Below are 27,468 nucleotides of genomic sequence, written 5' to 3'. Positions count from 1 at the left end.
TCTGACACACTTCCCAATGGTAGAGACTTACTGGTGGCTCACGTCCCTTAGTTGGAAGAGCTGTATGTAATACGTCAACCTCATACAATAAATACTTACCTTTCGAGTGTTAGCTCTGTATTGCCCACTGTATGAGGTCTTACCGCATTCTCAGTGTCGCCTATTTCATGAACCACTCCTTCCTTTTATCCTCCCCCCTTTTGTACTCCCATGCAGTATATACAAGCTTTTACCATTGCATCAATGAGGCATAATTTCACTTTGGGGGGAGATTATTTGTCTGTCTCCTCTTGCAAACTGTAAGCTCCTCCCAAATAAGGATTATGGCATATTTATTTCTCAATCTCTAGCACTCAGCACAGTGTCTAGAATACCATAGTTGTTTGATATGTGATCGTTAATGAACGAGAGCAAGATTTAGTAACTTCCAATCATTCAGAGTTAATGTCTGAGGCATGCGTGCTAAGGATGTGGGCATCCAATATTTAAAACATTTCATTAAAAAACCCACAATAATTTGATTTTGGCCGATGGAATTTTTGTTCAAATAAAAATGAGTTTTTGCATCAAAATTGGGGTGTGTTGAGTCAGGTTTATGATTATAGGCAGAATAAGTGTAAAATCTTTTAACGGGGAAAAGTAGACGGGTTTCTATTCTGAACTGCTGCCACACACAGCTAAAGGGATCCAACAAGAATAAATCACGATTAGAAACCTAAGAGAAAGAAAAATATATCTTGCACACTGCGCTTTGAGAATTGGTTTTGGAGTGGGGTCGGGCTTCTGCCATCGTAATGGAGATGCCAGGGCTGATGTCACATGAAGGCCAGAAGAGTCATGACTGGATTATTGTCAACAGAGGTGCTATTCAGAAGCATCTCAAGAACCAGCTAGAGTTCATTTTTAGGCCAGATGAGGCTCTCAGTTATGGTGGCCATATTAAACTTTGTCCTAAAAGAGATCCATTCTTTGAGGGGAAAAATGAGTGAGGAATCAGAGTAGCATTTAGGAGCACTTTGAGCTATTTTGAGAAAGTGTTTCAGGCGATCAAAAAGTCTTCCCTGTACAGAAGGAAGATCAATAGAGGTCGTGACTAAGCTCAGTGTCTTCAGTAGGTTGTCGGGAGAAGTGAAACAGGGATGCACTTTTGCAGACTTTTCAGCATCAGATTCATTCTCAACCACTAGACAGAGCCAGTATCCTCAAGTCAGTGATTCATACCTGTGTGGCTGTGATAAAAAGATGTTTGCTGACTCTGAAGAAGAGAGGAGGAGGGGAGGGGGCCTTTAGTGTAGTTAAGAGCACAGACACTGGCAGCAGACTGCCTGGATTTGCATTCTGACTTGGTGACTTAACACCACGTCACCAAGACAGTGAGCGTGTTGCTTATATTCTCTGTGGATCAGTTTCTCATCTGTAAAGTTAGGATAACAAAATATCTCCTCCATAGGGTTTCCACGTGGATTAAATGAATGAACACACATAAAGTGCTTACCATGTACATGACACATAGGAAACACCATATAAATGTTAGCTATTTTTGTTATTAATCTGGGATAAACAGTAATGGACATGTAATTCAGAGCATCAAGGACCAATGTTACTCTTTCCAGCTAGTAGATAAGCGTGTAGTCACAAGCATCAAACAAAATCACTAATACTGCATAAGTGGTGTGCTACAATTAAGGGTGGTGGTGGATTACCCTTGGAAGAATCTTTTAGGAGGCTTTTCATTAGAACGAGCAGTAACCCCATGGTTAGACACAACACAGCAAGGCTTTATTGAGCGGTTTGTGCAACTGCTGTTGTTTCTGACACATTAATCAACTGATGCCTTAAATTATGGACTCATGAGTCTAAATCTACCTAATGTGCTTGTGATATAAAAATAACACAGCAGGACTTCCTTCTTGCTTTATAAAAGTTGACTTTCCACAGATGCCATAATCAGGTGGTCATTAAAAACTTGTTTCCTGCTTGGATTCTTATCTGTTAGACGTCCACAAAGAAGCATGCAAATATTATGAGAGCAACAGTGGTCCAATCATCTATTGCTTTGAAACCAAGCAGCTCAAAACTCCTTGATGAAAAATGGCTGCCACATTATTATGCTCAGAGTTCAGACGGGGCACAATGGGGATGGCTCACCTCAGCTACACAAAGTCAGATGGGTTGACTTGAGTGCCCAGAGACATCTGGGACGGCTCTTTTGGGGGTTCCTAATCTGGGGCCTCCGTCCTTCTATATTTGTTGTCTGCTGGGCTGAATGTCTCCTTCACTCCTGTGTCTGGTGCCTGAGCTGGGGTGGTGAGAACGGCTAGCAGCTGGGCCGGTGCTGCTCTTTCTCACTCCACACCCTCCCCGCGTGGCTAGCCTGCGCCTCCGCATGACCTGATGATCTCAGGGTAGCTGCACTTGTTAGTTACATGGGGGTTGCTTCCAAGAAGCAGAAGTGAGAACTAAGAGGCTAAAAAGTCAACTCCCAGAACTGACATAGCATCAGTTCAGCTCTGTCCTACTGGTCCAAGCCGTCTCAGATCCTGATCAGCGTCAAGAGGGTGGAGAGGGAGACTCCACCTCCTGATGGGGGCGTGACAAGGTCACATTACAGAAACGCACATACATGGAAGTGTTCCAGCAGCCATCTTTTGAAGACATGATCTGCCACAAACAGAAATTCCAAACTGAAGGCCCTTATGCTGGAACGTAGCTTCCTGAGTGATGACTGTCTGGGCAGCTGTTACATCCCAGTGGGCAACCAGCAAGTGATAAGCTTGGACACGAGCAAGTTTAGCGAAGCCCTCTTTCCTTGCAGGGATGGCGGGCGGTTGATAGCAGGCCATGGGGAGAAGAGTAGAGGAAGAATTTCATTCTTAGTGATCTCTCATCTGCACAAAACCCCACTCAATCTTGAACTTCAGTATTGAGAAAATGGAGGCAAGGGTTCTCCCCCGGGGGTTTGAGGGTTTCTTATTTGATTAGATACCCAAGCAGTTCTTCATTATTTTCTCTGAACATTTTCAAGTAAATTGGTGCAAGAATTTCTTCTGATCGAAGTAACACTAGTCTGTCTTGCAGGTTCTTAGTTCCTTTGGCGGCTGCAATGTATGCTGAGGAAACTTGGGTTCTGAAGTCATATGTCTGGTTCAAATCTTGCGTTTATCGACTTGTGTGACTTTGGCCAAATTACTTAACATCTGTGAATTTCAGTTTTCTCCTTGGAAAAATTAGGAGAATCATTATTCCTCCTCATTGAGTTTTGTAAGAAAAAGGCATCTGATAGATGTTAAATACTTTTCCTTGGAAAATAACTGGGAAATCTTACCAGTACTTGGGTCAATACAAAGATCTTAGATATTGAACTTGGGAAGGAAAGATTTCCTTGCTGAGCAACATTTGCATCTCCTTTGTGATGATATATACAAGTGGCTCTCTGAAGGGCACTGAATACACAGCACAGTGTTTCCAGGGACATCAGCAGTGCGACCATTGCTCAGCAAGTTGGTCTCCTTTTCATCCTTTGGGCAGGAGTAAAGACTCACCTCCTCCAAGTGCCCTCCCCTCAGCATCCTGTTTCTTTCTGCTACATACCTGTTTGCACATTCAAGGCATTCATCTCACACTATAATTACACTTAGAATTGTTTCTTTGGTTATTGTTTCCCCTAACTCTATTTATTTTTCCTTGATTGGTTTTTATTCTATCTTCATAACAGCATTTGAACAACAATTCATCCCCATCCTAACTTCCTGCTGCAGCAGTGGCTGGAGATTGGGGCTGAGCCTTGGAGACACTGTCTAGGTTCAGATTCCAGTTCTACCACTTCGTGAGTGGGGAACCCTAGACTGATTACTTAGGTTCTTCGTGCCTTAGTTTCCTCATCCATAAAATGGGGATGGTATTAATAAAGATTTTTTTCATACTCTGAGCACCGGATACGTTTTCTTATTAAGAGAATCTGCTTCCCAAGGGAGACAGTGACCCCTGGAGCTAGATGTGGAGAGCATGCTAATAGAACTTGTCCAGGTGTCCTAGGGTTGAATTCCTAAGCCACGTGTTTGGGAAAGAGGCTTTCTTTTTGCAGATTCTGGGCAAGGCGAAGCTTGAGTCTTAGTCTTAATGAAAACTTGGCCCTAAGAACTTTGAGCCCAGACAGAAGAAGCAGAAGATGGGAAGCCTGCATTTTCAAGGCTTGAAGCAATCTTTCAAGGGATAGCTATTGGAATACACTGTTCCTGAGGGGGTGTTCTAGAAAACATTCTTTGTTCTGGGAAAATCATTCAAATAAGACATTTAGTTATGCAAATAGAAAACAAAGCAGATCATTGGACAAGAGATGGCTGAGATGTGACTCAAAGGGGGCAGATATCTGGTTGAGAACGTCAAAGGATGCCAATGCTGAAGGCCATATTGTATTTGTTTTCCTAGGAAAAAGCTGTATCACGCTTGAATATGGTTGCTTCTTGCATATGGTGGTGTTTGGGTGCTTTTGCTCAAGAAAAACTAATAGAAAATGAAGGAGCTGGTTTTAGAGAGACTTGGTGACATTCTGGGCATCAACAGAAATTGAGTTTTAAGGCCAGGTAACTAAGAGTATGCCTGAGGCAGGGAGAAGGCTCATACCACGGAACACGCTTTGCCTTGGCAGATGCTTTGAGACACCATGGTTTGGGGACAATTGGGAAAGAATTCTGAGCACCCAGATGATGGCAAGGAACCTTTGAGGGGCTTCCTGAGCAGGGACCAGGGCAACGGGAGGCCTGGCAGGAGACCCCAAACCCCGCAGATGCTGCATGGCTTCTGTGGCTGGCATTTTGGCTTGGGAGCCCATGTGTGGGAAGGGCCAGACCGTAAGTTGGGCTTATATAATCAGAGCGGCTATTTAGAAAAGTTCTGGAAGATTCTGTCACCAGAGGGATAGCTTACCTAGGTGACCTTTAAGTTCTCTTCATTTTTATGATACGACTTTTTGGAAAGCAAGACATGGGAAAGCTTGCAATAGAATCAGAAGACTCCCCATGTTGGATCAGAGCAGTATCTCTTTTACCCAGTGGAGAGAAAAGTGTGAACATTGTAATGTGTGCTGGGCTCAGAGAAACAGAAGTCAAGGGGTAAGTCACAGTAAGGAAGAAGGTATGTAACCAGGTGTGAACGCACAGACAAGCTCAGTATTCTACTAACTGTTTACTAGCTATTAAGCACTTTACACGTTTTCTTGCTTCTCATAATGACTCCATTTTAGAGATGAGAAATCTGAGGTCAGAGAGGTAATTTGCCTAAGGTTCCTCATTTACTTGATAAACCGAATAAAGATACATTGTCCTACTCTATAGCCAAACTCTATTAAACCACACTACCTAACGTTTAGACTATAGATGACTGAGGATATTACATTGTAAAGGGGAGAACTCTGGGAGTGGGACCCACACCCAGGTACCCGCGTTTTGACAAATGCCGCGGATGACTCTGCACGCAAGTTTGAGAAACACTGCTCCAGGCAAACGTAGCATGGAGCATTAGGGGTTAATTAAGGGTCAAGTATACAACTAGTCTTTCTCAGTGAAAAATAAGCAAAACAGAGTTTGTACAGAAAGCCACTTAAAGCAGTGGGTTTTCTTTTATTTTTAAAGTATAATCATTACCCTTCCTGGTAAACTTCCGTGTCTTCTCAAACTGAGTGTTGGGTAGGTAGCCCTGGGGACTGCTGGGTGTCCTCCGTCGCAGGCCCACAGTACACGATGGAGCTGTGGGAGGAGAGTTCCACTAGAGTCTGGGAGGAGGGACTGATGACAATTTTTCGTGGTTGACTAAGTTTTTTAAAAAGCCACTTCCAAGGGCACATCAACCAGTCAGCGAAGCCACTTGTTCCAGCGGGAGGTGGGAGGTGGGGGCGGGGTGGAGCGTGGGGAGGAGCGACACTCACAGGTCAGGAAGCGGTGCCTTCCAAGTGTCGCCCAGCGTCCCAGGCCCCGCCACCAAAACGCACACCCCCGACCACCTCCTGCAGTGAACTCCTGGGGATTCTTCCGGCGGAGTCCAGCCTGGAGAGGTCCCCGGACTCGGCGCGAACTGCCCGCCTCCTCCCGCGTCTCCGCCCCCCGCCGGGGCCGCCGGGCGCTGAGGGAGGCGAGGGTGCCGCGGCGGAAAATGAGCGGTGCCGGGAGGGTGGCCCGGAGCTGCAGGTAACGCGCGCCGGCCCGCGGCCCGAGCGGGCTCCGCACGCCCTCCCCTTCCCCGCGCGGCGACCCGCTGCGCCCGCCCGCGGGCTGCACCCAGGGGCTGCGCGGGGCGTCCCCGGCGTCGGGGCGCAGGGCGTGGGGGGGGGCGCGCAGCCGGCCGGGGGTGGGGGCACTAACGCTCCGCTCTTGTCCCGCAAGCGCCGTTCGCGCGGCTGGTCCCGGGAGCCGCGGGCGGCCGAGGCTGCGGTGAAGCGGGGTCGCGTGGCGGGCGCCGGATGCCTCGGAAGATGGAGAAGTTTCTGCAGATCGCGCCTCACTCTCTGGCCATCGTCCTGGGCCCGGCCGAGGGGCCGGCGGGGGAGAGGTCCGAGGCCTCGCAGCCCGCGCCCCCGGCCCAGCCGCGGCAGCTCTCCCGGCACCACATCGGCTACGAGATCTTCGCCGACTTCAAAGCCGAGAACATGCAGCACTTCTGGAACAAGAAGGTCACGGCCGCGGTGGCCGAGACTTTCTTCCTGGGCTGGATCGACGAGCAGGTCCTGCTGATCCAGGGCAAGGAGGAGCATCTGGAGGCGCTGCGGGAGGGCTGGTCGCGCCGGGCACTGCGGCCGCCCTCGGGCTTCCACATCCGCTGCCTCGGTGAGTCCGGTCCCGTCCCGTAGCGCCGCGGGACCCCCTCCCCGCCGGGTCCGAGCCGCGCACAGGCCCCGCTCCCCCGGGCGCCCGCGCCCCCCTCCACCCCCGCTCCCGGCCGGGGGAGGGGCCGGCGGCCTGGGCGAGCGCGGGATTGGGGAGCTTCCTGGCACCTAAACCGCGGATTTGTACCTTTGCGCGCACGCCGCCTCCGGCCGGCGGGAGCCTCCCTGGCGGCACCGGCGGGGCGGTGCCTGAGGCCGGCCAGGTGGGCGGCGGCGCGGTGGCGCGGGCGGCTCGGCGGGTCCGCGGCCGCTCCGGGGCTGCGAGTCTGACCCTCTGCGCGCGGCTCGGGCCCGGGGAGCGTGTGCGGACGCGGGAGAAGTCGAGAGAGAGCGCTCAGGTAGCTTCAGGGCGCGGCGGGCCGGCCAGGTGCGTCCTTCCCCTGGATGGGGACGCGTCCCCTCCGCGCCACCCCCTGCCGCGTTTGCCGCGGGCGACGCGAGCCCCCCCCCCCCCCGGTGTGGGTTGACTGTTAAGCGCCGGCATTTCCGTGCATGACCGGGCTGTAGATTTCGTTTTAAAAGTCTTGCCTCCAGGACATCTTCCTTCAAGTCATTTTGTTGAGTTTGAAAGCAAGAGGGGACACGAGGAGGTCAGGAAAGTCTGATCCTCAACAAAAGAGAAGACAGCATCGGGGAAGAGAGCTCGGAAGGTGATATGCGCTGCCGCACTTCCAATGTTGTCTCGACCTATTTTTTCCCATTACTTATATATGTTTTTCTAAACCCAGTTGGCATCTGTTTTAGACTATACTTTTTAGTTTTGTACTTTGGGCTCAAAGCGTGTATAGTAAATAGTAACGTTTTATGAAACGATTTCAAGAAAGAAAGCGTTCTTTCTAGTCCCACGGTTTAGAAATTCCTTCGTGACATTTTGGGAGGAGGTCAAAAGTTCAAACGCTAAAAAGACTAAAGCCGCCTTTTTTCATTAGCCAGTGTTGCTACGCTACCTTCTGAAGAGTAGCTTTTACCTGCTAATGTGCCTTTTCCTCTATGCCGTATGGCAAATTTATAGCCATTTTTTGTTTTGTTGTGTTTGTCTATTTTTGCATAGCAGAAATCTTGACAAAACTTCCCTTGCATTGAGTAGACAAGAAACTAGTAAAGCTTGCATCTTGTGTGTTTTGTAACCTGTGCTGCATTTCAAAAGGTGCCGTCACTTTCTTTTTTTGACGTTAGCAGAAAACCTCGGTGGAATCCCTGTAATTAAGCTGCCTTAGTAAAGGGCCAAGATTAACGTCTCTGAGACTTGATCTCTCAGGACTGTAGCTGTGACACACTAGAAAGACTGTATGTAGTCCTTTTTATGCAAGTAGAGATTGCATTTTCACGGTTTTCTTTTAAACTTGACTTCATACTTATTTTTTACATTTTATTTTGAAAAATTTAAAACAATATACAGAAGTTACACAGTGGTCCCTCCTCCCCCTTCTTTGCAAGGATACTGGTCCAAGATCCGGAGTGGATGCCTGAACCCTCAGATAGACCCTATATATACTCCCCCCCGCCCCTCCCCCCCACCCCGTATACCTACAGGCCTATGATAAAGTTTAATTTAAAAATTAGGTACAGTAAGAGGATATCCGAATTGGTAGCATCTTTACTCTTGAGCTTTGGGGCCTTTGTTAAGTAAAGTGATGGTTACTTGACCACAGTCGAACTGGTGCTGGCAGGGTACTTACGGACCAGCAGGTAACCTCTGCAGCATGGACTCACCGGGCAGAGGGATGATTCACATCCTGGGGTGGGGTGGGATGGGGAGAGCGTTCATCAAGCTACTTAGAATGGCACCCAATTTAATTATTGTTTATTTCTGAAATTTTCCATTGAATATTTCTGGGCCTTAGTTGACTGTGGGGTAACCGAAACTGCGGAAGCAAAACCACGGATCAGGGGAGGGTCTACTGTATAATCAAAAATATTAGGTTGAGTCCCCATAAACCCATCAACCAACTTCAAATGTATCAGCCCAAGGCCAGTCTTGTTTCATCTATAGATCTCCTCCACCATGTGAAATCCCAGACTTACATTAATAGCATTTCATTCCATATTTCTTAACTGTAGCAGAATTTGTGAGCTTGTAGGAATTGGTGATCTGTCATATTAACTGAAGAGAACTATTTTGGCAGTTTGGGTTCCAGATTGCTGTAGTTGATTGACTACTGCCCCGATCTGGCCTGGTAGCCCGAGCGGTCTCCAGCTGTGGGTGGAGCAGCTGCATTGCTCAGCTTGGCCCTTCACTCAGTACTACGATGGCAGGTAAAGGGGCTACCTCCTGAAACGAGGCATCAGATAAAGGAGCAGGCGTCGTGCCTTCTGGGGTCCAAGTGGTAACTTTCTTTTGAAGTGCCGTGGGGGGGTCAGCATCTCTCCTAGAATTCCAGTTTTGCTTCGGTAATGATGTTAAAATGCTGAATTGTTTGCGATGGTTTATCTGCTACAAAAATTCTCTCAGGGAACCTCAGCGTTTGATGCAAGGCTTCCTAATTTTTTGTTGCAAGACCTTCTATTGAGCTTTGAGTCTCCACAGTCTGGGAGCCCCTGATGACAGGATCACAGCCTTTTATTCTGAGTCACAATATGTGTGTGGGCAAGTTCACACCCTCAAAAATACAAGAAACAAAGCTCAAACCCTGAAGGTACAGTCAGAGAAAAGAGTGAGCCATTATCACAGGAATCCCTTGACTCTGTGCAATTTATATACAGAAGCAGGAGTCGATCACTATCTTTGGTTCTTTATTATTAGTAATGAATTTCTTGCAGGGTAACTTCCAGTTGAACTACCTATATGATCAGGGACTTTTATGTGGTTTTGTGATTTTTAGCTTATTATTTCATGAGTGTGAAATGGCCACAAAACCAGACACATAGATGAGCATTACGGAAGGCGTCGTATTTCCATTCGTTGAACTAGAATTAAATTCATCAGACACCAATAATCCTCTTAAATAACTGGCAGGCAAATGCCAGTTTAAATTTTATTCTTATGGTAAATAATTATTCACAAAATTTGCTTGTTTTCCAGGTGGTTTCTGAGAGTCCACCATACAGAGTGGTAATAAAATTGTCCCGTTAGATCTTCTCAGTGAGGGAAGGAGAGGAGTGGCTTTGCTCCATCTCCAGTTCTATTCTCCTGGGGGGTGTGTGTGTGTGTGTGTGTGTGTGTGTGTGTGTGTGTGTGCGCGCGCGCGCCGCGCCTGCTAACCCAGCCCAGAGTGCAGAGAGGGATGGAGCAGAGGTCTGCCCAGGCCCCCTTTGCTGGTTGTGCTCCACTGCAGTTGAGACCAGCCTACACTTTCACAGCAGGATTGGAAACGAGTTGGTGTTTTGTAACTTGAAACACACGTATTGAAGTTGCCAGAAGTTCCACGTTACTTTTGCCTCTAATTCCAAAAGCATGTAGTTCTAACCACACACATTTCAGGTTGGGGTTGGACAATGAGGAGATGATTATGGATTCAGCAAGAAGCAGGGAATGAAGCAACTCAAAGGAAAAGTAGTTTTGATTTGAAATATTCAAATCCACTTACTTAGAAATGATCTGCTATAATGCCATTTGTAGCAGCATGGGGGGACCCCATGAAATTATCACACTAAGTGAAGTAAGTCAGAAAGAGAAAGACAAATATCATATGATACCACTTTTGTGAAATCTAGAAAAATGACACAAATGGACTTATTTACAAAACAGAATCACAGACACACAAAACAAATTTATGGGTACCAAAGGGGAAAGGGAGGAAGGGAATGAATTAGGAGTTCGAGATTTGCAGGTACTAACTACTATATATAAAATAGTTAAACAACAAGGTCCTACTGAATAGCACAGGGAACTACATTCAGTATGTTATAATAACCTATAATCTCATAATAACCTATAATGCAAAAGGATATGAAACAGAATCTATATATAAATGTACAACTGAATCATTATGCTGTACACCAGAAGCTAACACAACATTGTGAATCAACAAACTTCAATAATAAAAAAAATGACCTGCTAGACTATTCAAATCCACTACTTAAAAATAACCTACTCTGGGTATGGGAAAAAAAAAAGTTCAGCCTTTTGATGTCCAAGACCCTCAAAAGGGATGTGTGTGCTGGAAACCAGGAATGTTTTAAAATTGTGCTGTATATTCTGTAAACACCAAACGAAACCCCATGCATGTTCATTGAGCGCCCGCTAGTGCCTGTCTCTGTGTCACTCCCGAGATCCCGAGAGAACAAAGATGGATGAGGAACGTGGTCTTTTTGAGATGCAGACACCAGAACAGAGCGTATGAGGAGGGCTTTGAGGACAGGGAGCCAGGAGCAGTTACTTCTGCCTGATGGGCTGGAGAGAGGTTCCAAGATGAGGGGCTCGAGTTAAGCCTTGTGCAGACACTCGGTGCCAGGGGTTCATTCAGAAAAGAGAGCTTTCCCAGCTGGGCAAGAGCGTGAGCAGTGCCAGGGAGAGACCCCACACCCTCCGTAGGATCTCCTAACTTCACACCTCAGGGAGCATGCTCAGTGTCTGTCCCCTCCAGTGGCTCTTTATGCTTTCTCAGTTTATCCTTAGATGTTAAAAATGTTAGGGCCAAATACGCTTTTTCCACTTTAGATCAGAACTTACATTTTACTTCGTAAGATTGCTTACCTGTAACACCCTAAAACTCACATAATATTGTACGTCAACTATATTTCAGTAAAAAAAAATTGTTTAGAACATATGGGCATGAAAATTTTACTCTATTCCAAAATTTTTATTGGTTTTCTCACAAAGAGTTGCTCTCTTAAAGTGGTTTCTCCAAGCAGTAAATATTTAAGGCAGAATTGTTTTAAAAATGTCTACTCCAAAAAGATGTGTGTATTGTATACCTCCCACCCAAAGTTGATTTGTTTAAGTCAACTTAATAGTGAATAATATTCACAGACGCATGACTGGGATTCCTTAACGAGGGTTATAAAGCTTTTGGAATTAGAGATACTGAATCACTCAGTAACTGGAGAAACTTCCAATTTCTAAGATTTGTTCTGGGGACTGAAGTGAAGAACAAGTACAGTCCTTGTACTTTGGGAGGGTCCGTTCTAGAGGGACAACAGACATTTCAAAAATGAAGTGAAGAAGTAAAAATTTCAGAGACTTTCAAGCGCTCTAAAGAGGGAGAGAGGGTCGGGGAAATGTGAGCTAAGAGCTGACATTGATTGATGGTTTATTATTTTCTAAGTGCTTTATTTTTGTTGACTAACCTTTATGACTGTTTGGATATCGATATTTTACCCATTTTACAAATGGAGAAACTGAAGAACAGAATGACGCACTTCTCCAAGGACACCTAGTTAGTAAGTGAGCTGGGATCTGGACCCAGGCAGTATGACTTTGGTTTGCTTATTTGTTTTGTTGTCATGCAGGTAGGATTCAAGTTCAGGCTGTCCTGAGCAAAATTTCCTTCCCAGCCCCCAGTATACACACCCTCCCAACAGTTTAGGGTGCCAGTTGAGCTGGGAGACTGCGCCTGGGCCAGGTGGGATGGAGCGTGTGTGAAACAGAAGGTGTGTGAGGTCTCTGACACTGACAGATGGCAAGGGGAGGGCAGGAGGAGAGAAATAGGGGGCGCATGGACCATCGTGGAAATGGTCTGGTTTATGTGAGGTGCAGGATGGTTTCAGGTTGGAAAGAGGCTTACCGTGAATCAGGTCCTCTTCTGGGAAGTTTTATGTACCCATCTGACAGGGTTGGGGGTCGGCGCTGAGCTCTCTGCATTTTTTCTGCCCATCTTGCTGAGGTTGGGAGGCACGTTCCAGGATCTGGTTTATGGTCCTGCAGTCAAGGGTTTCCCCATGGTGTGAAAAGAGCTGTCCACTCTGGATAGTTCACGTAAGCTTCTTTATCTCTGCTTCTGGCCAAAACCCCAGATACTTCTGGGCTCCTCCCAAGGAGGTGAAAGGATGACACAGTTCAGCGAACACTACCATCTTTCTGGAAAGAAAGTCGGTCCAGTTCTTCATCCCACTGATAGTAGTCACGTGTATGCCGCAATCTCATTATATTGTCACCATTTCCCCAGATCCTCAAACTTTTTCCCTCCAAGGTAACTTCCTGCCCTCCCTGTTCTGACGGCTGATCCTTCCCACCTTGGTTCATTCTGTTTTGGTCTTGCTAAGCTTGGGAAGACTTGGAACGCCTGCTGACTTTGGAGTTAATATAGAATCACACAAGACTTGAATGATTCTTTTTTGTTGTTGTTGTTATGGGGGACTTTGTGACCGGTGTAATTTGTCTAGATTGACCACTTTCCTTTCATCAGAGTCTGGCTATTAATTTGTTAAAAAAAAAAAAAAAGGCTTTAAGTTAGTAAACTGTGAAGCACTAATATCGAAACCCTGTCTCTGAATCTGCCAGAGAATGCTGGTTACTCCAGCATCTTTCTTCCACTCTTCCCTGTATCTTGAACCTTTCCTCTTATACTGAAGAAGGAAGGAAGATTCTGGAGGACAATCTTTATGCCATATGCTCCTTCATATGATTAAATGTTTACTGACTCTACTTCAGAGTTGCAGGAAGGGGTGGGTGGAGTAGGAAGAGTAGGCAGAAGAATGAACTTTTATTAATGTTCACTGTGCGTCAGGAATCGTTCTAAGCACTTTAATATATTGTCTCATTTAATCCTTACAGAAGTAGTGCTAACATTCCTTCCATTCTATAGAAGAGGAAACTGAGGTTCAGAGAGTAACTGTGCATGAGCAAGAGATCTGAGATTTCAACCCAGCAATCTGACTCCAGAGTTCGAGCTGTTAACCCTTTTAAAACTGCTTGTCATTTCTGCTGGACAAAGATTTTGGCCTTGTTTTCTGTCATTGATAATTTTTTTTCTTGTACCGTAATTTCTTCTGAATGTCAGATATAGCAGACTATATTTGTGTAATGATTTATGAAACTTGCTTAAAACACACAGCTCTGTCTCACCAAATAAATGAAGCAAAGTGTTAAAGAATACTGTGGTATTAATATTTAAAATGCAGCATCAGCAGATGGTTGCAGGATGGTGGCTGTGCCTGAATGTATATGCAAAGGTGGCCAAACAGGAACCCTGGAAAGTAATTAATGATAACAGGTTTGCTACCAACTGAGTATTCTTTTTAGAAAAATAAGACGGCAGTGAAAAGTGTATTGAGAAAATCATTTTAATGATAAAACGGGATATGGTGCTAAAAGGCACATTCATCACATTGTTCTTCACGGTGTTTTGTTTTTCTGTCTTTTTGAGGTTCTAGAATTAAATGTCATTCACGTTTTCAAGTTCTTTGAGGAAGCAAATTATCAGCTTTATTTTACTGACTCTAATTTGAAGTCCTTGCTTCTCCTAGTTCAGTATTTCTATTTTCCTCATCAAGTATTTTATCTTCTGCATAAAAAAGTTAACATTAAGAATCTTAGGGAAGAAAGAATGATTCCTCTTGAATTTTTGTAATTTAAAAATTAATTTGGTGTGGTAGTGTGTATTTCAATTACTTTTGGTTATGGTGCCAAAGGAAGTTTTCCTTTTTTAAAAAATTAGCAACAAAGATACAGATTCTAGGAATGAATATATTGGGTAATATGGCTTATACAGTACATGTGTGATTGTTAAAATACAAAGTCCTTAAGGCTATCAAATTGCTTTTGAGTACAGCTTTGGCTATATCCTATAAGCCTTAATACATAATATTTTTACTGTTGTGATCGTTTAAGCAGTCTATAAGTAGTATTTTGATTTCTTTTTGGTCCAGTAATTGTCTTGGAGAAGTTTCTTTCTCCCTTTTTTCCTGTAGAAATTGTGAATTTTAAAGAAATCATCTGTCATTGATTTCTCACATTATTTTTAAGTGATTTTTTTTCTCTTCTCCTCTCCCATTAAAAGTTCTAGAAATTTATTAGGAGAGGAGGGAGGAGTCAGTTAAATGCTAACAGAATATAAACTCAAGTTATTTCTGAAGAGCAGTTGGATGTGAACTGGTGAGTTCCCATCATTTCAATGACTGTAAGAAGGTAAATCTGAACTGGCCCGCCTGAGGGTCAAGCATGTGATCTGTTCAACAAATGCTTTTCCTTTCAAGGAGAGGGATTTAGAGTGCACACAATTGTGCAAAGGGAGGGAATGTGAGTAATTTTCTCGGAGCCCTGACCCTGTGTACTCAAAGGTTCTGAGCACTTAGGCATGTGGACTTGACTGAGTGAATATGGTCCTTTGTGATACTGCTAACGTATTTAATTTTCCAAGTAGATAGGTCATTGTGCTGACTTTGTCCTCATGCCAAAACAATTATCCAGGCATTTCAGTTAAGATACTGCCTTCTCAAGCTACAAAAGTTGAGAATGATTACCATTTATATGATCACCTATTTTAAAATAACGTGTTTATATTCAACTTGCTTGTATTAGCAGTTCACTCTGAGTGTGTCTTTCCCATTAGACTGTAATTTCTTTGAGGGTGGAGACTATAAACTTCAGTTTACGTGTCCTGATCCAATTCCCTAGGTGATGTGGGTTTGTAAGTATAGCATAAGTATACTTAAAGTGGAGTTAATGCTAACTGGCTGCTGGCGGTCGTTTCTAAACTACCTTTGCTAAAGTAGTTAGACAAGGAGGCCGTTAGGCTGGGGCAGCTCTAGTGTCTTTGGTAGCTTATGTAAGCAAACTGAATCCAGAGTCAACTAGATTTTTCTTGAATCTGAGAAAATGAAACTCAAGAACAACTTCATAAACAGTTGACTAGATTTTCTGAAATCTAAGAAAATGAAACTCAAGAGTAACTATTCGTAACAGCTGAATGACTAAATTTTCTCCCATAAAGCAAACATTTAAGTTACAGCCAAATAAAGAATTGCTTTGCGTCCCTGTCTTCTCTATAAATACCTCTACTCTAGCCCCCCATCAGAAAGTCCCATAGCCACTTTTTGGTTTTGGCAGTGCCTGATTGGAATTGTTTGCTCAGATAAACTTAAATATTTAGTGTGCCTCAGTTTACTGTTTTACACATTTTAACATTGGGGGAAAAAAACTGCTCCGTGCTGGTAATGATGAGATAAATCTGCTATCTTAATATGTGGCCGATGGTATTGTAAATTGAAAAAAAAATTTTTTTGGAAAGCATCTTGAAAATATGTATGAAAAAGCCTTCTAAACATTCATGTAGTTTGATGTACTAATTCTAGCTTTTTTTAGGACCACATCTAAGGGAGTAATCCAGAATTACAGACAACTATATATAGGAAACTATTCATTACATAATTTTAAAGAAATTTTTAAGAAAGATTGCAAATAACCTAAAAACCATGGGTAGGAAATAATCAGGTAAATATGGTTCTGTATACTAGATGGAATGCTATATAGCCATTAAAATGTCTATAAAGTGTACAAAGCAACATGGAAAAATGCTTATGACAGATAATGTTACTTGAAAGCATATGTAATATTTCTTAGCAATTCAAATCAAGACAAAATCTCAAACTAGGTACATAAGGAAAAATGGGAAATAATAACATTGTTATTCTTGGGACATAGTAATTATTTTATGTCAAATATTTTATGGAAAATAATTACCATGAACTGAATAATTACTATATTTTGGGCACAATGCCAAGTGCATTTTCTTACTTAACTTTTATGAAGTGCCTCTCAGTGTGCCCATTTTGTAGTTGAGGAAACTGAGCTCAGCCCAGTTATATGTTATTTCTTTTAAAAAGTCCATTCTGAGAGTGGGAGAAATGGAATTATATCCAAAAGAGGCTAATTTTAGCAAAATATTACAAAATCTATCAATCGAATGATGGTTACAGTTAACAGCCTATATTCAATTTGTTCGAGTTACAACATTGCTTTAGAAAATAAGGCTTGAAGTACAGATTTTTAAAAATAAGTCTGGTGGCATGTTATTTATTATAAATAAAGTAAAGAAATTGGATAATTGAGAAAAGCCACAGAGAAATGGTCTTTTTAGCTCTTTGACAGCAAGAGAGGAAACTACAATCACTGAATATTTTTGTTGTCAAGGAAGGGGAAAAGAGTTCTTTTTCTCGTAGTTGAGAGGAAAGGGTGTGAAATGAGATCATAATTGGAAATAATGGACTTTATTGTTAATGTGCGACCATGTGACATGAGTGTGGGGAGGTTAACACAGGAACTCTTAAATCAGGTCACTGCAAGTTTCCATGTCGGGTCACCCAAGGCAGGAATAACAGTTCGGAATCTGAAATAAAGTAGAAGTGTTGCTGAAAAGTTCCTATTTTTTTAGGAGGACGGGGGAAGATGTCGACTTCAGACAAGTTGTATGTGGTTATCCTAAAGTGCAGAAAAGGACTCTGCAGTTTTCTTAAGATAGGAGGCCACCCACCACGAAAGCTTTGAAATGATGTCTGTGTTCTTGAATGCTAGTGAACTGAGTCAGCAGAGAGCATCCTCCGACTGTTTTGGGGCTGACTTAGGAGACACTGGCTTCCAGAACTGCTCCGTAATCTAGGGGAAGACCTCAGTCCTTACTAACTCGGTGGTTAATCGTATCCGAAAGACTGCTAAATACCAAAGGACGTGCCTTGCTTGGTAAACCTTTGGATGCTGATTACAGAGTTTATCCTTCGATGGGTGATCGGAGGAAGGGAAATGTGCTTGCTAGGTTTGTGAGTAAAACACTCTTATTTTGGAAACTCCAGGGAAAAGACCAACTTCTTTGCACATACGAACAGTTTTCATTTGGAGCATTGCATATTTGGTAGAAAAAAAAATGGAAACTCTGAGTGCACAGAAATCGATATTTCAAAGGGTAAAGACCAACATTATAGTTCATAGATTTATAGCTAATTAAAAAAAATTAAAGCCACCTCTTTATTTTTAAAATTTGACAACACTCTCAAGGCTTCCTGTAAGTGATTTTTAAGTTGTATCACATTCAGTCTGTCCGCTGGGTGAAATCAGGCAATCTACTCTTTTATGTATATACATTTTTTTTCCAGATTATATTCCATTATAGGTTATTACAAGATATTGAATATAGTGCCCTGTGCTATACGTAAATCCTTGCTGTTTATCTATTTTCTGTATAGTATGTATATCTGTTAATCCCATACTCCTAATTTATCCCCCCTCCCCTTTCCCTTTTGATAACCTGTAAGTTTGTTTTCTATGTGAGTCTGTTTCTGTTTTGTATATGAATTCATTTGTGTTATTTTTAGATTCCAGATATAAGTGATATCATATAATATTTGTCTTTCTCTGACTGACTTACTTAGTATGATAATCTCTAGGTGTATCCATGTTGCTGCAAAGTGACAATATTTCATTCTTTTTTGTGGCTGAGTAATATTCCATTGTATATATATAATCTGTTGATGGGCACCTGAGTTGCTTCCATGTCCTGGCTAATGTAAACAGTGCCACTGTGAACACTGGAGTGCATGTATCTTTTGGAACTAGAGTTTTCATCTTTTTCAGATATAAGCCCAGGAGTGGGATTGCTGGATCATATGGTAGTTCTATTTTTAGTTTTTTAAGGACCCTCCATACTGCTTTTCGTAGTGGCTGCAACAATTTATATTTCCGCCAACGGTCTAGGAGAGTTCCCTTCTCTCCACACCCTCTCCAGCATTCAGGCAGCCTACTCTTGACACTTGTGAACAGTCGCATTTGTGAGAGTTCTTTTCTCAATGATGTTGCTGAAAAGAGAACTCCAAGAGGAGTTTTGGACCAGGAATTTGATTCGGGAGCCGGACGTACTTTACAGATCACTGTGGTGATTCCTTATTTGCATTACAACAAGCACACAAGCTTTTCCAGGTACAGCCTTGTTCTTTTCACTCATGTACATCAGCTGGCCTGTTTTTTCCCTTTGCTTCTGACCATGAAAAGAAAGCAGCAGGACCTTAGATTATGAAATGACCGTCACTGTCCTTTTGGTGAGCATGCACCCTCAGCATTCTTTCAAAATAATATGTGATGAAGGAAAAAGATGTGTATTTCAAGATTACTCTAAATGTCTTTTTTTTGGGAAAACATCATCCCTTTGATATTTTTCACTGATATATTTAATTTTCAAACTTCAAGTAAAGCTAAAGGACAGCCAGTGATTTTTATGTTTACCAAAAGGAGGCATGGTTGGGACAGCTTGAAACATACTGCCAGGGTAAACCATAAGTGGGAAGATACAGTCCTTCCTCCGTCTGAGTTGCTAGCTTTAGGGCTGTGAGTACCCCCCCCCCCCCCGCGAACTGCCCCTGGCTAAGAAGGTGGCCGAGAGATGCTCTTTGAAAGGGTAAGTGAATGTTCTAGAAAATACTTGTACAATACAGCTGAGTTTGAGAGGGCCTAGGGAATACGAATTGATGGCATGGTAAGTATCAGAATTCAAGTCAAACCCCTGTCAATATTAGTGGCTATAAAATGATTTTGCATAATCCCCTCATTTTTCTGTGTTTGAGGTATGTTCTGTAGCCCAGTGAATAGTATCTGAAAACTCCAGATTATTTTTATGTCATTAATAAGATGCTGTTCTGTGCCCATGATAACCTGGCTGTGCCAACGCCTCTCACTTTCTGTGTGTGTGTGTGTGTGTGTGTGTGTGTGTGTTTAACCACCTGTCCCCATTATTAGGCTCTTACTCAGTAAGGAGGTCCGTGGCTTAGCACCCCCTCTGCCCTCTGTGAAAGGCTCTGGGATGCCCGGGGCAGCAGCGCGCTGGGCTGATGGAGATAAGCCTTCATCAGATGAGAAGCCTGGGCGTGGTGTCAGGATTAGGGGGTCTCATTCCTCCTCAGAATTTACCAGCTGTGGTGCTCAGACAGGTCCCTGTTCTATTGGAGGATCCCATGAAATAAAAAAATCCAAATGTAACCTCTTATTCTTTAACCTTTTTTGTTTATTTGTGTGTGTGTTTTTTTAGTCAGTCTGCTTATTTATACGTAACGTATTATTAGGCGATGTATGCTGCAAAGGACTGAATTTTTCATACGCGCTTTCAAAGGATGCCGATGGAATAACAAGCTGTTGGGCGAGTGACATTTGACTGATGCCAAATTGTGGTTTTTAGACGTTCAAAGTAACCTCAAAACTAGAGGTAAAACAATGAAGCTAAAGGGTTTTTTCTGCTCACGGTTCAGTTGACTGCCCTGCCCTCCTTGCCTGGTGCGAATCCAATAAAGTGTAGCGATGTGGTTTTGCTTTGGAATTGTACACAGAGGCTTGGTTAGGACCCTCCCTTGGCTGGGTGCCCTCATGTAACCATATGGCCCTTCACGGAATGCAGATAATGGCTTCATTTTCCTCCCTTCTTTAATAGGTGGAAACCTGTGCTAGCAGGTAGGAGCGCTTTTGTGGAAAGTACGGGCAAAAAAGCCTGACCCCAGCAGTATTCCTGCCGGAGCCCAGCGGGCTGCTCACGTGTTCAGCAAGTTGTAATTCTCATCGTGCTGCTTTTTGGGTATTTTCACCTGTGACTGAAGAGAACTGAGGGGGATCCAAACCCGGGCTTGAAAGGTCAGAGGACGCAGCTTCACGCGTTTTTGTGCTCTTTGCTGTGATGTCACGGGTGTTGGCGGGGGACCCCGTGGGGAGGTTGGTTGGCAGGTGGGTCACGTTGGTGAGGTGACCAGTGCCTCCCCCTCGCAGCCGCCAGGCACTGGGCTCCTCTCAGCAGCCTTCCCTCCACTTCCATCACTGGGTCAGCGGGCAGAGCACCCCCATCCTTGTCACTGTCAGGTTGGGCTCCAACTCTAGGGGTCTGTGAGTGGTCAGGCTGGGGGTCTGATCACAGATTGGAGCTTAGGAAGTTGGATCCAGGCAGGGCTCCAGACTCAGTGTGTCCCCGCAGTGGCCCTTCGCTCAGCGGGGACGGAGGTGTGGGCCGGTGATGAATCTGTGTTGGGTCTCACAGCCAGAGTGTCCCAGAACCAAGGCCAGAGCCCGGGGGCAGCCAGGACACTCAACTCTGCTCCCCTGAGACTCCTTCCTGCCTGTCCTGTCAGCCTTTCGGGACTGGGGTGTCTGCCACCCACGGGCTGGTAATAAAATGGCCTGGGAGAGTCCCTCCCCGTCACGGGGAGCCAGGAAGGATTCCTGGGCCCTTCCGGAGACGGCAGACCCGTGGCTGCTTCAGAATGAGCTTGAAAAAAAGCTGTGATTACTGCACGCTGGCTGCATGTTACACTCTGAAGTAGCCCGTTTATCTCCTTTGTCATGTCTAATCTTCACGGTAATTCGATGAGTCTCTTCTTATCTGCATTTTCAAGAGGCAGAAATCAGAGAGGGTCAGTGTCTAAGCTGCTGGCAGGGAGGTAAAAAGTGGCAGTGCTGAGATAGCGGCCCAGATCTGCCGGACTCCACCGGGCCCCTGGGCACCCTCCTTCCCACGCTCACATGCTTCTGCCCCGCCCATGTGGTCCTCCTGGACCTTCAGGCCCTTTTCAAAGCTTATTCTATCAGTTTTTTCCTTTCAATATAAATTTAACTACAGTAATCTAATAGGGGTCCTCCTTCTGGTTAGAACTATGATCAGGAGGCCACGGATGTCCAGAAGTAGGTTGTCCGAGGCAAAATGTACAATAAAAGGCTTCCCTTCCCACCAGCCTCTCCCATTCCTTAGGCTCACAGACCTGGAACATGAGCACGGCCCTGGTCCTTCCTGCCCAATTGTGTCGCCAGATGTATGGCCCAGGATGGTTCCAGCAAAGCCCGTCATCACAGCTCTTACCCCAAAGCCAGAGCGATGTGTGCAGGTCCATCCGGTGGATGGTTCCAGCAGGTCTGAACCCTCCTCCCCAATTCCTGTGATTCCTCCAGGTTTCCTCAGGTTTTCTTGGCTCTGTGCATCTGTGCCTCTAGACTGTCAGCACTCCCGGGCAATGGTTTTTTGTTCTTTGGCGTATTTTAAATATTGTAAAAGGTGGTGAACACTGTACATTAAAAAAGATAAAACAATACAACTTTGTCCTTCAAACGCAGCCTCGGGCCTCAGCCTTTTCCCCAGATATGCAGACGTGTCTGGCCATGTGCTTTGTGGAACCGGCTACCACGCTTTCCAGGGGAAGTGGTTTGTAGTTGCAAGAAGGAGTCAAACGTTCAAGTAATTTGACAGTTTTACGTAACAGTTTCATTGAGCTTCGTCCCATAAGCTGTAACCTACTTGAAAATTATTTGGGATTAAAACAGTCGTATAGTAAATTTGGGCTGGCTAGAATGGGAGAGTTCAAGTGGGAATACTCTCATAGTAAGCTTTACTTTTTTTTTCCTGGGTCACGAGCTGATAAAAATATTCTTACCACCTCCCAGTGTTCCCCATATTTTAATGTGAATTATTTCTTACCTACATTCTACCTTCATTGACGCCTGTTTTATTTTCCTAGGCCACGGGCCTTGGGTAATTTCCTTAGATAAGTTTCAGTTACCTCTGATATGAAAAAGCATTCTGGAGAGTTAAATGGAACAGCCAGCTGTCTTGGTAAACTTCCATGGCTCTCAAATAAACAACCACAAAAATGCTATTGTGTGATCATAAAAAAATAATCTTACTTCTAGACAAACTGTTAAAAAAAAGCCCTCTATTTATATTTGACTTGTGAGATAAACGTCAGTGGGAAGCAAAGGAAAAATTGTACTTTTTATGAAAATAACAGTATGTTAACCAAGGAGGCATTCATTCTGTGCATTTTCCGCGATATGCAGATACCAGGCACCATAGGACATCGTGCTTTGGTCCCAACTCCTCCCCGCCTTTTTTTTTTGCCTTCCCAATCCGCAGTTCCCTGGATTCTCACTGCCGCTGCTCCTCCTGCCCCCCCCAGCTGCGTCCTCTAGCCTCACCCCCTCACTTCTCCCTTCCTGAGCCCTGTTCCCTTCAGGACACGTGCTCCTGCAGCCCCAGGCAGACCTTGGCTGCCCATCCCATTCCCCCGACCCCAGCACCTCCTGTCCCCATCACTGTCTGTTCCTCCTTCTGAGAAGCCTCCTGCCCTGCCCTCCCAGCCGAGGGAGGGTGACTTCCCTTCTTTGAGTTTGCACCGCCTCTGTTACCTGCACTGCTGAGTTACGGTGACGTGTTAGCTGCCAGCTTGTCGAAGGAGCAAGGGCTTTGAATCAGGCAGCCCCGTGACCCTGGGCAGGTCTCTTCATCCCCCTCACCTCCACTTTTCCTGCTGTAAAACCTATCCTACGGGCTTTGGTGAGATAATTCACGGGAAGGGACTTAGCTTAGTGCTTAGTACATAGAATGTGTTTACCCCAGTGTTCTTTCTCCTTCTTTTCCTGATGTGTCCCGAATCCCCAGCTGGACCAAAAAACCCTCAAGAGACAAAGGTTGGGCTTTAGGTTCCTCTCTCTTCTCAGCATTGAGCTTATTTAAGCCAACGAGTAGTAATAATGCAGCAAGTAGTCATAGCAGTAGTGGTGGTGGTGGTGACGGTAACAGCAAATGTAGAAAGTATTTGTGACACACCAAGCATTGCATATACATTATCATTTAATCTTCCCAACAAAGCTTTGCGGTAGGTGCTGTTATTAACACAAGATGAGGAAACTGAGGCTCAGAGCGATTAAGTGACTTGCCCAAGGTCACCCAGCTGCCATGTAGCAGAGCCAGAATTTGAACTGAGAAAGTCTGGCTGTGATCTCTGTGCTCCTGTAGCACTTAAATAAGAAAAAAAAAAGTCCATTTTAGTAATGTGAAAAATGTTGATCATATGCAGAAATAGAGGGAACCGTGTAATGAATTTCTGTTTAGGCAGCTTCAGTGATTGTCAGTGCATGTCTGGTCTTGTTTCATCTGTATCCCCACCTGCTCCTCCATCTCCACCTTGGATTATTTTGCAGCAAATCTGACTCCATATAATTTCATTGTTAATACTTACGTATATATCTCTAAATGACGGCTTTTTTTTTTAGTATAATTGCAGTGCCATACACTTATAAATATTATCAGTTGTTCCTTAATCTCAACCAGTCTCAACCATCCAGTTTGTGTTTACATTTCTCTGATGGTTGCATTAACATTTTTTATAGTTTGTGGGTTCAAATCAGGATGCAAGCAAAAGATAGCCTGTTTTTAATAATGATTTTTAAAGCGGAGTACCTGAAAGTATCTACTTACGAACCTAACTTAGCAAATATTTATTGTGTGTCTGCATTTGCAAGGCACCATGTGAGGATGATGAAGGATATGTCCCAGGAGCTGTCAGCTGTCCGTGGTGACTGACTGGATTCAGAAAACGGCAGAGCATTGGCTTGTTTTGCCTCCTTGGTTATAAGCTGGGGTGAGTGATACAGAAGTAGAGGACCTGATAGAGGGAAAGGGGAAGAAAGCAGGAGTCCCAGGGAAATACGATGGGTGTGGTTTAGGGTTTCTATTTAGAACCTGAAATCATATTCTGTGGCGGGAGGGTATATAGCTGAAGCGGTAAAGTGCATGCTTAGCATGCATGAGTTCCTAGGTTCAATTCCCAGTACCTCCATCAAAACAAATAAAACAAACAAACAAACCTAATTACCTCCCCCCAAAACAAAATAATGACAAATAAACGTACATGTAATAAAATAAATTTAAAGAATAAAATCATATTCTGTCCTACATGTCTGTTTTCTAAATTCTTCCTCTCCACTTTTCAACTTGATTTTTCTTTCAGTGGCAACTGGAAAGTCGTGATGTTGGCTTTTTTTTTTTTCCTTTAAAAAATCTTGATAGAAATTTGAGTGGTGAGCTTAATGACAACCATGTCTTTGCAAAAGTAAATAAATATGTATGTGTGTGTGGAGGGGGTAAATCCACACATTTTAGTGGCATAACCCCAGTGGTGATAGATTGCAGTTTTTAGATATATGCTTTTATTGTTCAGCCTGGCTCTAATGGCCTGGAAAATGCCTCGTCAAATGAGGAAGCGTTTAGAGAACAGGAAAAATGAAATTCTGTGAAATGTTTCTGTTTGCTTTGAAACGATTCATCCCTTTGTTATGAGGGCTTTCTTAACTTCAAAGTAAAGTGTTGTGATTTACCTTGAGTTTGATGGAATTTTCTCTGTATTTATCTGAGATCGCACTTTAAAACTAGACAGAGAATCATGTGTGCACTATGAAAATCTACTGCTGAAACTTGTTGCTGCAGACATGAGTTTCATCAAGTAGATTTAAGTTGGAACAGGCATGAGAAAGAAAGCAATTTGATTTGGGTGCCAACCAGGAGATTAGAATAACAGTTTGCTTATTTCAGCTGTTTTATTCAGCAGCATTTATAAAGTTGACTGATTCCTCCACAGATATTTTGCCAACTAGCATTAAGAAAGAAGAGAATTTAAGAATGAAGTTTTACTCTTTTCTTATCCAAAGAGGTAGTTTTCAGTTAAAAAAAAATCTATCATTTTGTTCTTCAGTTAGAGAAATTGTATTTGATTTATGTCTGAATCATTTTTCATACTCATTACAAGTTATTTTAAAATTGATTCATGAAACTACTAGATTTTTGTTGAGACATTTAGTTAATCTGCTGTGCTTTTTTTTAAACTTTAAGTGTAGTTGATTTACAGTTTGTGTCAGTTTCAAGTATACAGCAAAGTGATTCACTTTCGTAACCCTAAGTTTATTTACCAAGTCTGTGAGACTGTTTCTGTTTTGTACATAGATTCATTTGTATTATTTTTGATTCCAGATGTAAGTGATATAAAACTTGTCTTCCTTTGCCTGAGTTACTTCACTCAATATGATAATCTCTAGGTCCATCCATGTTGCTGCAAATGGCAATATTTCATTCTTTTTAATGACTGAGTAATATTCCATTGTGTATGTGTACCAGATCTTTAAATGGTTGTCTGCTGATAGGCACTTGGGTTGTTCTCATGTCTTAGCTATTGTAAATAGTGCTGCTATGAACATTGGGGTGCATATATATTTTTGAATTAGAGTCTATTCTGGATATATGCCCAGGAGTGGAATTGCTGGATCATATGGTAATTCTATTTTTAGTTTTTCAAGTGTTTTCCATAGTGGTGGCACCAATTTACATTCCCATCAACAGTGTAGGAGGGTTCCTTTTTCTCCACACCCTCTCCTAATCTGCTTTACTTTGAATTTAACTTCGGGTCCACAAGTTCTCATTTTTGAAATATTAGAAATATTTCTACATTCAGTATTCCTTAAGATTGCTGTGGGATTGAGTTGTAGTAGCAGCAGAGAGGGAAGGAGAGAAAACATGGAAAAAGCCTGTTTCCTTTCCCTTTCTGTTAAAGCTCTTAGTCTGTTGTCATTTTATTTCCTCTTTCTCTTTGTTGTAGATCTTTCCAACCTCAGGAACCCACCAATCTCTATATAATTAGAAAATTATACATAACTAGGAAATTTCTGTAAGCTAGAAGATTATTGTTCCTCATTTTCGTGTGTGTGTGTGTGTGTGTGTGTGTGTGTGTGTGTGTGTGTGTGTGTTTTAAATCATCAGTCACTATGATAAGTAACACAAAGATTTTAAATTTCATGTGGAGATGGTCCCGAGCACATCTTCTGAGCCCCTGGCCATGCCCGCCCCTCCTGATTCCAGCCTTTTCTCTCAAGTTTGCAGTCATGTGAGCCAGTATGTTCCCTGCAATTTTAAGCCAACTTGACTTAGGGTTTCTGTTACTTGCAACCAAAAGCACCTAACTCATGGTAATTGAAATGCACTTTATAAACAGATCTGTTTCCTGTTGGAAATGGAACCGAGTAATTCTCTCTGGATCAAGGAATTTATACTCCCAACAAGACATGAAGCAAAGGGAACAATTATTGAGCACCTGCTGTGTGTCCAGCACTGATGCTGTGTGTTTTCACAGACACTTTCTTGGTTAACCTCGAAGATGGCTGCTGGTGTCTGTTTAGTTGTTTATGCAGCTGTGTGGGAAATGGGAGGATGAGTGAGTCCTGTGTGCCACTCTCCCCACAGTTGCTGGAGTTAAGGCAGATTGTGACTATTTCGGGCTGTCAGTGGATTTTCACTGGGTCTGGGCACAGTGCCCCAGGGAGGCAGCACTGTTTCCAGTGTCTGTGACAAGAACTGATCTCACGCCTGCCCCCGATAAGGTGTGTTGGGTCCCCGGTGCGGTCTTACTTGCTCTTATGGCAGCTTCTTTTCTTTGCACGTGGTAGACAGTTGGGCCAAATATAACTTAATGTTCTGACTATAATTAAGAGATTTCCCTCCCGTTGGCCAAATGCAAGCAGAAGTGCTTTATTAATTCTCAGTTGGCTGGAGTACGTTCTGGATGCGCTGAGATTCCTGTTATGGGTGATGACACTGTTTTCTGAACTGTACAGGGCAGTGAACCGTAGCTGCGGTTGAAGACGTTTTCCTTTGGGAGAAGAGATGTCGAGGGGAGGCTTAAATGCTGGGGTTGGGACCGGCAGTGATGATGGGCTTTGTCCCCTCACCTTGGAACTGGCTTCTCCCTTGACCCTGCTCACTCCGTGCGTGCCAGGCTGGTCCGGCCTGGCTGGCTGTCACTCATGTGGAGGTGAGATGAAGGAATTTGAGGGTGAAATGGGGCATATCTGTCAGTTGAAATTAGCTGGGGCAGAAAATACCTTTCATCCTTGGCCGGTGGCTCACTGACAAGAAATTAGTCACATGCTTCACTCA

The 27,468-nt window shown here is 43.8% G+C and overlaps 1 protein-coding gene across 7 annotated transcripts in view; it reads left to right on the top strand.

Moving 5' to 3' along the window:
- Positions 1 to 6,014: 6,014 nt before the first annotated feature.
- Positions 6,015 to 27,468, top strand: part of STOX2 (storkhead box 2) — a 175,586-nt gene continuing 154,132 nt past the window's right edge. For 2 of the 7 annotated variants that reach the window (XM_032468551.1, XM_032468552.1), the window contains exon 1: positions 6,015 to 6,818. In XM_032468551.1, the coding sequence (XP_032324442.1) occupies positions 6,455 to 6,818 (364 nt within the window). In that variant the 5' untranslated portion in view covers positions 6,015 to 6,454. Of the gene's footprint in view, positions 7,245 to 19,766; positions 19,942 to 20,163; positions 20,361 to 27,468 lie in introns of those variants that run through there. The other 5 variants (XM_032468550.1, XM_032468558.1, XM_032468559.1 and 2 more) reach the window with 5 other exon arrangements.

This window comes from Camelus ferus, chromosome 26 (assembly GCF_009834535.1).
Source record: "Camelus ferus isolate YT-003-E chromosome 26, BCGSAC_Cfer_1.0, whole genome shotgun sequence".
NCBI lineage: Eukaryota > Metazoa > Chordata > Mammalia > Artiodactyla > Camelidae > Camelus > Camelus ferus.
This window is presented reverse-complemented; position numbering and strand designations above follow the sequence as displayed.